The following is a 12,550-nucleotide window of genomic DNA, read 5'->3' on the forward strand; positions in this document are numbered from 1 at the left end:
CACTACATTTTTATTTAGGCATGCACATTTCTTACCTGCAATTTAATCAATTTTCTAGTGACATAACAAATACTGATTAATGCAAACTAGACTCTTATTGCATCTAACTAATCTAATGGTGCCAAAGTAGTATGCAAACTACAATAATCTCTTCACGTTTGGTGCTGTGATTATATGAAACCTTAGAAGTTCAGTAAAACATGAGAAAAACACACAGACAGATAAGTTAGAGGTCATTTATTGTTCTCTCTGGAATGGACCAGAGCAAGGCGAATGATATGCACTAAAAAGGCATCTGACAGCCCAACAGTCATAGTGAAGCATCAATCCACAGGCACTGGGCGTGGAGTACGAGTGTGTGCGTGTAAATGTCAGACCGAACAGTCTGTTGTGTGGAAACATCTTTATTATGAGAGTGTAAGTGTATCTGAGGTGATGTAAATGAGACAGTCACTCTCGTTCTGTTACTGCTTCCTGCAGTAGCTCCTCTGATGCAGAGGGCTCAATAACTTCGCTTGTTGTGTCGTCTTCGTTTATAGTAACCAGTGGGACTTCTTCGATTGCTTGGCCCAGTAGCGGTTGTATGCTGCTTTCGGGGTAGTCGTGGTTAGAGGATGCGTCTGCCTGGTCTCCTCTTTCCACAGTCATGTCCCAGTCCTGGTCTGAAGGCTGAGGTAGACGGGCCATGAGTTCCTGAACACAATTAGCACACTTCAGGTTAGACATCTACAAATGAACTCTTCCTACTTCAGGATGGCACTCAAACAGACCTTTGTTGTGGTATAAACGTGACTTTGAATATACCTGCTGTGTTTCCAGATCATTATTCCTCACAGCGATGAGCAGGCTCCTTGTAAAGTTTGCAAGCTCCTGGTATTTTTGTTTTTGGTTCTCTAGCTCATTCTCTAAGAACTGCACTTCTTCATGCTGCAACACAAAAATACAAAAAGTTAGTGGTTTTCATCATCGGCACCTCTGGCCAGCGTGGGTTTGGGTAATCTGTGTGTCATGTCTGACTGCCTTTACCTTGAATTCCAGCAGGTTCTGCATCTGTTCCAGGTCTGATGCCATTAATTCACCATCATCATCATCATCGTCATCATCAACACATTCTTCATCCTCATCAATTACTTCGATCTTCTGTTATAAACACATAGAATTTGTATGTGTAAGAATGTTCCTGTTTTGTGATTACACTTATTTACCATGTACATTTAATGAGCGACTGTTAATCAGAACAGGCTTGGAATAAATGACTAAAAGTGACTGGTTATAAATTTGGGAAGATTTTCAGTCATTCAGCTCAAGGTACGTCTGAAATGAAGGCCACTGTGTCCTAAGCCTGTTTCACTTGTCATCTGACAGGCATATTCAGTTCTAAGTGACTGACAGGTTGTTTAAGGTTTTATTTACAGCTGGGAATATAACCCACCTAACATTCACACAGGGTGTCTTCCATCCATCCGTCATCTATTAACCTGCCTTGTCCTGCAGTGCAGGGTCACAGGGGGCTGGAGCCTATCCCAGCTAACTTTGGGTGAGAGGCGGGGTACACCCTGGACAGGTCACACAGGCCGTCTTTAATGGCGCAAATGATTCCCAAGAATCAAGGTGTGCGTGGATGTGAGGCTTCAAGGTTTTTTCTTGTAAGGAAGAGGACCAAGGGCGGGTTTGCGCTGTACCGTACTGTCTAGTCCAGCTGTGAGGTACGACCCCTGCTCCTGCACTAATCCCACCTTCCCCTAGGGATAAAGTGCCCTTTTTTACTGCAGTGTAGACTAAAGGCCCTGAGGCAGATGTGAGAGACGGGAGATTCTGAGAGAGTGATACTAGCTTGGAGTGGACGGGTGTAGAGGTGGAGTTGTTTCTGCTCTGCAACACCTGGCTGATCACAGACAAGGATGTGTGTGCAGAGACCTCAGAGTCTGACTGAGATGAGGGGGCAGTAGGTCTTGGTCGGGAGCGAGGGACGGAGTTTAAAGAGTAGATGCCAGTCAGTATTACATCATTATTGTTGTTGTTGTTGTTGCTACCGCTGCTGAGAGGAGAGGAAGATGAGGGGGAGGAGGAGGTCGATGAGAAAGAAGGGAACGAGAATCAAGGTGTGCGTGGATGTGAGGCTTCAAGGTTTTAGTTTGTAGAGGTTTGAACAGTGCCACGTACTTAACTTTTTGACACCCCATTTCTGCTGTGGACAAAATGTCCCCAAATGTCTTTCATAATGTAGATGGACTGTAATACTTTGAACCTGAAGAGCTGGCTCTCCTGTGTTGTGCACTGTGTTTCTGAGGCAGCAGTTGTGGTTAAACAACTGGGGACAAACAGCAAAACAAAGCAGGGCTTTTGAATTTGATTCACCCCAGCTATAAATTTAACTATAGAATTTTATTATATTAGTCCGATGATGTGTTAAAATGTCAATGCTCATATTACATTTAAGTGCACTAGAATGCAGAAGAATGTTGAATGGGATTTTATACATTTCATTACATCTGAAAATGAACACTCACTAGTGTCCACTCCTAAGTGATTGAATTTAATAAGCTTTACTGTGATATTGGAGAAATAGGCAGTACCACATTGTTGGCCAGTGGAGCAGCAGTAGACACATCTGTTCCATCATCTCCATCTCTGTGTTGCGAATCAATGGTGCCATCTAGATTACAGAAGAGCGTTGTGAATGCTGACAGTTTGCACAGAGGGATGTGCTCATCCATTTACACAGTATCAACAGACTCACCCTCAGAGAGGCACACAGATCCCTCGTCATTTAAGTCATCTCCGAGGTCAGGGGTCCTGAGCCGCTGCTCGTCGGGACTGAGAGCCCCTGGAGATTCGTTTCCTGGGGATGAGGATGAGAATACAGCAGGCCCACCTTTAGGAGGTGGGATTTCAATACCCATCAGACGGTACTTCCTCCGTCTGTTACTGATCCACGTCTGCAAATCAAAAAACACAAGAAATATTGTTGGTAAAGTTTAAAATGCCAATTTTGTTGACTGTCAAACATGTATGCTTAAAACATGTATATGCAAACCTGCTGGTAGTAAATAATGCGGTGCTCCATCTTTTACCATCTTTATCCACTTAAACCCTCACACCACACCAGTGAGTGTGTAGGCAAAGACATTTTCTTCCTTGCAATAAATATCCTTGTAAGTGAGATGGCAGAGGGTCATATGTGTGTGCGTGTGTGCGTGTGTGTGTGTGTGTGTCAGGACTGGGCTACTATATTTAGTCCATCAACATTCCTACCCTGGCCCTGATATATAACTGCATGACTTTTACACAACTTTGTGTAAGATAGTTAGAAAACTTCTGTGACCTAGAAAAGTTCTTTCTCTGGTTTCTCACCACTCTCAAGAGTCCACACAAGTCAAACAGTTGTGCTTACAGTCAAATGCCATAAACAAGTAGCCTGACATAACGAGGCTCAAAGCTTTCTCAAGACATTTCTCTAGTTTGACTTGTTTCTCTAGTCAAATGCCAGGATGGACACCTGATTTAGACTAAACATATCCCCTATCCCTGTGGAGTAAGTTACCTTGACTATTTCAGTGTCTACATTGAGTTGGTTTGCCGCAGCAGTGATCTTCTCCCTGCACACTGAGCCCAGGCTGGTCATGCCTCGGTCCCAGTAGCGCTTCAGTTGGATGAGATCCCCATCACTGAACTGGGTCCGATCTTGAAGCTGTAAAGATAAACCTGTCTGAGTACACAGATAGAGTTCACCACATATCTAGCGTATACATGTTTATGTATACTGTGCTTCTGGATGTTTGTTCTTTCATTAAGTTGATAAAAAAGTACTTACTGTTCTCTTTCTGGAATTGCTGATAACCCAGGGGGCAGCTGATACGCCAACTGAAGTCTGCACACAAAGTATTTGAGTTACTTCTTTAAAATGACACTGAGAGACAATGTTACACACACTCAAACCTCCCCTACCTGTGGGCTGGATTCCCCTGTAAGTGAGGTCTGTGCTGTGAGGGAGTAGCTGCCCTGAAGTGTTTCGGTGTTGTGAAGCAATGTAGGTCTGGAGCTAGTCATTGGAGGTGTGTGGGTTCCTCTAACAACAGAAACTTCAGTCCCAGTTGGGCTGGTTAGCATCTGCTCTCTGTGGATGTGTGTTTGAGCCGCCATATTTGCCATTTCCTCCTCCCTTTGCCACTCGTTTTCTTCATCACCAGTTTCCATGGCAATTGAAAAGTTGTGACTGGTGTCCAGAGGGTGGGGCACTGGCCTTTGGGTCTCCTGGCTTTTCCGAAAAGATGCTGGACCAGGTCTAAGTCGGTCCTTATCACCCCTTTCTGACAGGGTGAAGACCTGCTGAATGCGAGGTGTTTGTTCAGAAGAGGGGCTGGAGTTATGGACTGGGAGGGAGGTCCGAGTTTTCTGTGGAGCAGGGGGTTGAGGTTCAGGATTGGAGTGAGGTCTGGGTTGAAGCTGAGTCTGGGATTGTAAGGAAGAGGACCAAGGGCGGGTTTGCGCTGTACCGTACTGTCTAGTCCAGCTGTGAGGTACGACCCCTGCTCCTGCACTAATCCCACCTTCCCCTAGGGATAAAGTGCCCTTTTTTACTGCAGTGTAGACTAAAGGCCCTGAGGCAGATGTGAGAGACGGGAGATTCTGAGAGAGTGATAGTAGCTTGGAGTGGACGGGTGTAGAGGTGGAGTTGTTTCTGCTCTGCAACACCTGGCTGATCACAGACAAGGATGTGTGTGCAGAGACCTCAGAGTCTGACTGAGATGAGGGGGCAGTAGGTCTTGGTTGGGAGCGAGGGACGGAGTTTAAAGAGTAGATGCCAGTCAGTATTACATCATTATTGTTGTTGTTGTTGTTGCTACCGCTGCTGAGAGGAGAGGAAGATGAGGGGGAGGAGGAGGTCGATGAGAAAGAAGGGAACGATGAGGATGGAGGAAGCAGGTGAACGCGATTCTGAATGTTTCGTGCTGCAGCCATATCAGCAGGAAGCAGTGCCCCTGCTGCTAGGCTATGATTGGACAGAGCACCTCCAGCTATTGTGTGATTGGAGAGTAGCCCTCCAGCTATTCCATGACTAGATAAGGAGTGAGACAAGCCTCCATTCTGGTCAACCTTGGAGGCAAGCTTGCGTCTTTTGTTGCCAACCCAAGTCTGTGGAGAGAAAAGCAATCAGCTCAGTAACATTACTTATAAAAACATTATGTGCAGCATTAGAGGAAGTAATTCGGCCAAGTGAGGATAATAATTTATGACTGCACTAGATGAATAACTCACAGGGTACAGACTACACTCGCTGCCTAAATTACATTTCCCAGTACTACATAAGCAGTCCTTATTAAATGGTGCAAAACAAATCATAGCAAACACTTCCGCTTCCTTCTCGCTCATTCACACTCACTCACACACACACACACATTTTATTGGCCTACCCGGACAACACTGAAGTCCAGTTTGGCCTCCTGAGCACATTGCAATATTAGCTGGAAGCAAGCCTTGCTCTGATTGGTCATCCCATTGTCATAGTAACGTTCCAGTATCCTCTGTTGTTCAGCCGTAAAAACAGACCTTAGGTTCATCTGAGAGATAATCATAAAGATTATTATTGTTATTACACAGTAATTCTTTACTAATTAGATTATAAAAGATCACTTTTTGCTGACAAATTTGGTCAAAAAAGTGGCCTAATTAAATAAAAAGTCCAGTACACCATTAAACAGTGCAGTGCAACTGTTAAATAATCATACAGATCCTTAGTTTATGGGACTGCCTTAACTTAGCAGCATCCATAGAAAAGCTGCTGAACACATACATCTACAGATATAAAGACTGCAGAAATACAGCCACCAGATAGCTACATGAATTTGTATCTATGATGACCTCTTCTGAGTGTTTCCTACTTTGCGGCCTGTCTCTCCTGTTTGGTTTGTCAGATCAGTGTAAAAGTGTAACAGAAAACAATTATTATCCACCTAATTGACTTCAATCTCAACACCGCACCACCACAAATCCTGCAAAGTGTAAAGATCAGCTGTCAAAAAAAGTGAGGAAGACACACATACACAGATGCCTTATTTTATATAGAGAGATACTCACAGTCTGCGGGCCACGCCTTTGTGGCCACGCATCCATTCTGCTGCTGGAAGGGAACGGGGATGCCATAGATCACAGCAAAAGCTCCATATTTCTAGGTTACAGGTGTTTTGATGGCACTCATCTTATCTCAGTGTACCTGACACATTGCTGGGTAATGTGACTGAGGAGAAAGCATAGGAGACAATACGTTTTTTACAAAATAATTAAAATCTCTCACTCAAAACTACAGATTACAACTGAGATTGAAAAAAAGATTCATCACGGTGTACACAACTAGTGAACATTTAGTCATATAATTTGTATGTATATGCACCAGGCACTGTAGAGCATTGTGGAGTTTAAATGTTATGCTTACCAAAACACTGAAGTGAAACATGTAAGGGCTATTTTATTTACCTAGGTGTAAAACTGACACACAACGCTGCCCTGAGTATTAAACTGACCCCTGGTCAAAAACAAAGCAACATAATGTATGCTGTAAAGAATCTCACAGTAAAATAACTCAATTGTTTAAAGACACAATTTAATCATTAACGACAACAAACACTGGCGATCAGGGCTAAAACCACTTGGTGTTTTTTGACATGTATTCTGTAAAACGTGATCTAATTCTTATTAGTTCCAGCATCAGAAACGGTAAAAAGAGGAAAAGGCAGCGGTGATAATCTGCCCCGGTTAAACACTTACTTACACACTTAGACACGCAGAGAACTGAAAAACAGCAGTGATACACTTTTAAATACAGCTGCTAAAGATTGTGATGAGCCGAAAGTCACAGACGGGAATTTTGTGCGACCAATAAGCAACCAGCAGGTTTATTTTGGCAGGCTGACTGCGCATGGCTACAGTCAATACGGAAACATTACGGGGAGAATTAGCAAACAAATAGTGGGCACGTCGGATTAGCACGCCGCCAAGGCAACGGCCAGCGGATTCAGAAACACAATTACCACACAGGAAGCACATGCCATAACTTTACGACCGACAGTCGTACCGTAAACAAGCCGGGTAAGAGCAGCGTTGCCACAGTGGCCATGCAGACAGCCTGCGTTAGCCTGCAGGCCCAAGCGGCCATATCCAAGCCAGCCAGCGTTAGCTAGCATTAGCATAGCTTTCCCAGTGGATAGCTGCAGCTAAACTTTTCCTTCAAATCTGTGATTTCCCGACCCTGCGGGATCCTTCTCACTGACCCTGGCTCCGAGCGGATACGAACAACACACATGATGAGATACCCCTATGCGAAAAGTGAAATCACTTTCCTACGTACCATTTTGATGTCAAAATCAGACGAACGTTCAAATTCAGCAGATTTCTTCACCAGTCCCCTTTGCTAGACAATGAAATCAGAACGTCCGATCATCAATTCTAATCATGATTGTGACGTGTATGGAGACAGGAGCCAATGAGAGCTCGAGATCATCGCTGTGACATTCGGAGAGGGCTGAAAACTGAGCACCGTGGACCCGCCCACCATTGACTTTGTTCAGTGGGTTGCAGGAGGGGGAGGTCACAAACATGGAAGCAGTCGGAACTTTGGGTGGGAAGTGGCTTTCATCCTCATCACCTTAACGTGCATATATTATGTTTAAGTGACATTAATTCAGTTTTCTCCTGAGCTGGATGCGGTTATGTACAAAGACATAGCTGTTGCAGATGTTTAATTAGACTCCACACTGTCTTATGACTTATATTCAAAACATGTTTTTATAAACATCCCAGGATCCTGACATTTGGGCCACTGAATAAACTGCAACTTAAGCCATTAAGACTGTTTTTTATATTGTATGGTAATTTCTGCTCTGTGTTGCTATACTATCCCCAAATCATTACTCAAATAGAAGTACCATTAGACAAATCATTAATTAAGGAGTCTTAAGACTTTTCATTGTTGCTGCAATATGATGGCCTTCACCGTTGTTTATATATTGCACTGTGTAAACTTTTTCGAAACAAATTAAAACATTTTTCATTACTCAGTCACTTCTTTGTTCCTACTATCTATCTATCTATCTATCTATCTATCTATCTATCTATCTATCTATCTATCTATCTATCTATCTATCTATCTATCTATCTATCTATCTATCTATCTATCTATCTCCTGTACTTCCCCCCTCTTCCTTCTTTAAAGTGGGCATTATTCAGGTCGTGGTGGTGGTGTGCATGTGGCGGGTGCTTCTTTAATCCATGACGTCACCTGTGTTCCAGGTGCGCAGCAGGGGGCGCTGTTCCTCACAGCTAGATCCATGCAGCGCCAGGAAGCAGCAGCGCCTGACAAGTGATGCTGAATCCCTCCATCCATAGATGGTGAACTTTAAAACAGAAAAAAACAGCTGACACCTCGCCGTGTGGTGTTGCATTGCCAACACGCACATATTCTGGTACAGGTACAGGATCAGACGAATGGAAATACAAAGGCTAATTAACAATAATCACATTTATCCATGGAGCGCATCTGGTATAAACAATAAACTGCAATATATATATAATTGATTGTGGTGTTGTTGCTGCAGCCCGTATGTATGAAAGTTATTTTGCATACTGCCCTCCTGTATGTAGGCTATATGCATATACGTGTAAGGCAGGGAGGGCGACTGAGAGAGATCCTCCCTGTATGGTGTGCGTTGCACCATTCCCTGGTCTGTATTATGAGTGGTGGCCCCAGTGATGCTGCAGCGAGGCGGGCGGGAGGAAAAGAGGAGAGGGGAGGGGTCGATCCATCCCCTCGCGCCCACAGAATCCTCTTCTCACAGCGCGCGGGCTGCTGGCGGGAAGGCACGAGAATAGGAGAGAGTGAGAAAGAGAGAGAGAGAGAGAGGGAACGACAGGAGGGAGGGAGAGAGAGGATAGAGCGTGTGTGTGCGTGTCTGTATGTGCGCGTGGATTGCACCACCGCATCCCGTTCACCGTTTCTGCAGGCGGCCATGCTCTGATGGAGAGAATAAACCTGTCAACCCTTTTTCTTTTTCCTCAGACTTGTCCACCGCTCTGTCATTCCAGATGTGACTGACAAGTCGTTTTATGTCGCCCGCATTGAGTCCCGTGCTGTTCATCTCGGAGAGACTGTGACACCATGGCTTTGGTTATGGAACCTATAAGTAAATGGACACCAAAGCAAGTGCTGGACTGGATGAAAGGTAACATTGGATTCTCTTGTTGCATCAGTCTCTAATTATATTTCCCCTGCTGCTTGTGGTTGGAATGACGATGGTGGTTGTGGTGGATGTGAGGGCCACGCTCTCTGCATGTGTGTTCTTTCTTTATCCAAACCTGCACACTGACGTGGGATTTTGGCTGATTCTACTGGGACTGATTAAAGTCGCCTAAAGTCATTTGAGCAGGTGCAGGGAAATGGATGTCCCCAAGAAGCAGAGGCTGGAGGCTCAGCATTCTGTCATCTCGCTTGCTTGAGAGCTCACCTCTCACAAGCCAAACCTATAGGCTGCTGCTGCTGTTGCTGCTGCTGATGGCAACAGCAGCAACAGCAGCAGAGAAGCAGTTCTCATCAATGAATGTACAAGATATGTCATCCTCACACACTGCCTCATGCCCTCGTTGCCCGTATCACCATTAGTTGTGTATGTGTGCGTGTGCCAGCGTGCGCGTGCATGCATGATTAATGTAGTTAGCTGCATGCACCCCACTCCAACACCAACCCCCCCCCCCTCGTCCTCGATGCCAGCCAGCCGTACAGTCAGTTTCAGCACCGTGGACAGCGCAGTGTGCCTTATAAGGCAAAGGCAGCGCTCACACTCGCTTTTTTGGTTGCTTGCTTTGCTGGCACGAGATACGTGTCCCTTTCAAAGAGACAGTGTGAATGAGTAATCATTAATCGTGTGTGTGTGTGTGTGTGTGTGTGTGTGTGTGTGTGTGTGGTAGGTGCTATTCTCACAAACTCTGGTTATCTACAGAGCTGTGAGAGAAACTGTGGTAGGCCTGGTGACAGACAATGGAAATGGGAAGGGAGGGTGTCCGCAATCCCTTACTTAAGAAGATGACTTAATTACTTGTTTGATGACTCAGACTATTACAGAAGTGTAATAGATATAGTCTACTGCATTATTCAATTCTGTATTTTCTGTATGAAATCTGCAGTACTGCATGTGTTCCAGGAGCATTGCTTCATTATGAAGCAATGACAGATCCACATGACGTTTTTTTTGTTGGGCTGCTTATCCTTAAGTGATTGCTATGATGTTCCAGGTTTTATAATTGCTCTCTTCTGCCATAGTATAAGCAGCCAGCAGAGTTAAGGCTTCACCTTCTGATCCGTGAAGTGCTCACTTGGAAAGCTTGACTCCTGCATCGGTTTTTTAAGTGAAGCCGAGCTGAAATTTGATCGGAGATAACACGAGTAACAGGCCAAATGTGGTTAGTGTGCAACATGGAAAAAAAACACATAACTATGATAGGTGACGTCCTTTTATGTCTTACACTAACAGACGGGGAAAGACAGCAAGTGAGACACCAGTGATTAAAAATCATAGATCACAAATAAAAGCTTAGGAGTGGAATATTGATCTTTAACGCATGTATCTTAGTGTACGAATTACACCAGATTATTTAAGCCAGATATTTTGCCTCTTCTTCTTCTCTTCCTCCTTAGCCTGACGTTGTTCACATTAAGGGCCAAGCCTATGACCATTTTCATAGATGTTCTCAAACATCTTGCTGCCTCACTTGTGTCCTTGTGAAGCTCCCTCTTTTTTCCAGTGGGACTTCAAACACAGGCCCTCAGTGGCAGGCCTATTCTCTGATCTTATTTTACTGTGAGTAAAGTAAAGGCAAGAAAAGGCTAGTATTAATCTGTGCACTTACACTGGCTTCACTTTGGCCTCTTTGCTGGAAGCGCTTCATCTCTCTCATGCTGATCCAAATAGTCCTGTACCATTTTTTTACAGAGAGATGACACTGAGACCTTCTTTAGTAGTACTTTGGTGGTTTCTCTTGCTCTCTTGTGGTTATGTAGTTGTTTTTAACTGATTATTTCACAGTGGTATATTTCCTATGTGCAGTTGTATTTTTTGTACAATTGTATTTTTTTATAGAATTACATCAGATTCATTGTTGCATTTTTCACAAGAGAGAAAATAAGGAAGAAACACACATTTCTCAAAATGTCATAAATTATATGTAAGATATTCAAACATCATGATAAAAAGATGTATGTTTGTTTATAAACTACGCAAAGCGGCCAGTAACTGTGCATATCATACCAAATAAATCATGCCAGTCTTTTGAGATCATCAGCTGGACTGATATCAGACAGACTAAAAGACTAAGACAGCCAGCTACTGGACATTCATCACAGGATTTACAGCTGCATTTTTCAGGAATCCATCCTTCACAGGCACAACACAAAAAATGGCAGAATCTCAAGCTCTGGTGGACAGCGGCTCCTTTTTCCTCGACAGCCCATTCTTGTCATGAAAGAATATAGAACAGAGATGTGATGCTCTGCAGTCCCATCCAGAAAACCTGACACAGCTATAGCTACCAGGCAGGCAAAGCAGACTATACCGTATCCCCCACTGCTTTAGAAGGGACTACTCTAGCAGCAGAACACCGGTGAGGCTCACAGAAAGATGACTCATCAGCATTTGTTTTGATTTTAACACCCACACTGGGGGAGTTTCCCCTATATATGTGTGTGTGTGAGAGAGCCAGAGTATGTATCTGTGAGGGTGTGAGCAGCAGACGCAATGGTGCGCGTGTTAAGAATCTATGCTTTAATGTGTGTGGCATCAAAGAAAAATGGACTTCACTCGGTGCTATACCTCATAAGATCAGCCTGCGCTCTCAGGCGCTCGCTATCGGCAGCCTGCTGATGCATACATTGACAGGAAAATGACTAAAGCAGTTCACTGTCTGCAGTAATCTCTCCTTGTTTTCATGTGTGCTAATGTATCGGAACAATCTAAAAATAATGGTGATATGTCACATTTCAGTCAGTGCAGGGGACTGTGAATGACAGAGCTTGCTTATATTCAGATGAAATTCTACTCCTTCGAAAAGTGGCTTCATATGGACTGTAAGAGAAGGAACCTCTGAAAGAAGACTTGTGTCATTTGGTTGTTTGAGATCCCTGACAGTCTTGAGGACCACATTTACTATTCCACACTGTGTCCCCTGATTTAGTCTCCTGCTGACATAGTATGGACATCTGTGGAAAACACAATTCCCCTGGCTCTGACTGTGTGCTTGTTGCAGTTTTGCTGCGTTAAAGAGTGTGCCTTTCTCATGGGGAAACACACATACAGACGCATAAAGGAACTCTGATTGTTCTCCATTTTTTTCCCTCATGCACAAAGGAAATACATGGCCACTACATGGCTACGTGCACTCAGAGGCACATGCTTACTGAAATATGTGGCATGTATGTACACTGACACACACATGCACAGACACAGAAACTCTGGAGCAGCAGCTTTAAGTGGGGCATTGGTAGTCATGGAAACCAGATCTGATCATG

The 12,550-nt window shown here is 44.2% G+C and overlaps 2 protein-coding genes across 3 annotated transcripts in view; one reads left to right on the plus strand and one right to left on the minus strand.

Moving 5' to 3' along the window:
• Nucleotides 1-222: 222 nt before the first annotated feature.
• On the minus strand, nucleotides 223-7,550 carry hdx (highly divergent homeobox). Of its 2 annotated transcripts, XM_028416937.1 has the most exons (11): nucleotides 7,346-7,549; nucleotides 6,079-6,238; nucleotides 5,415-5,561; nucleotides 3,949-5,136; nucleotides 3,815-3,871; nucleotides 3,545-3,691; nucleotides 2,741-2,939; nucleotides 2,577-2,656; nucleotides 1,027-1,140; nucleotides 805-927; nucleotides 223-693 (listed from the first exon to the last, which is right to left on the minus strand). In XM_028416937.1, exons 2-11 carry the CDS (start codon nucleotides 6,142-6,144, stop codon nucleotides 451-453), a joined length of 2,364 nt encoding a protein of 787 aa, XP_028272738.1. In that variant the 5' UTR covers nucleotides 6,145-6,238; nucleotides 7,346-7,549; the 3' UTR covers nucleotides 223-450. The 2 variants fall into 2 exon arrangements, with proteins under 2 accessions (XP_028272738.1, XP_028272739.1); XM_028416938.1 differs by lacking the exon at nucleotides 5,415-5,561 and having other exon boundaries at nucleotides 7,346-7,550.
• Nucleotides 7,551-8,974: 1,424 nt separating this feature from the next.
• LOC114442435 (connector enhancer of kinase suppressor of ras 2) overlaps nucleotides 8,975-12,550 on the plus strand; it is a 42,909-nt gene continuing 39,333 nt past the window's right edge. The window contains exon 1 of the mRNA XM_028415973.1: nucleotides 8,975-9,215. Within this exon, the coding sequence (XP_028271774.1) occupies nucleotides 9,152-9,215 (64 nt within the window). The 5' untranslated portion in view covers nucleotides 8,975-9,151. The remainder of the gene's footprint in view (nucleotides 9,216-12,550) is intronic.

Source organism: Parambassis ranga, chromosome 10, assembly GCF_900634625.1.
Source record: "Parambassis ranga chromosome 10, fParRan2.1, whole genome shotgun sequence".
Classification (NCBI taxonomy): Eukaryota; Metazoa; Chordata; class Actinopteri; family Ambassidae; genus Parambassis; species Parambassis ranga.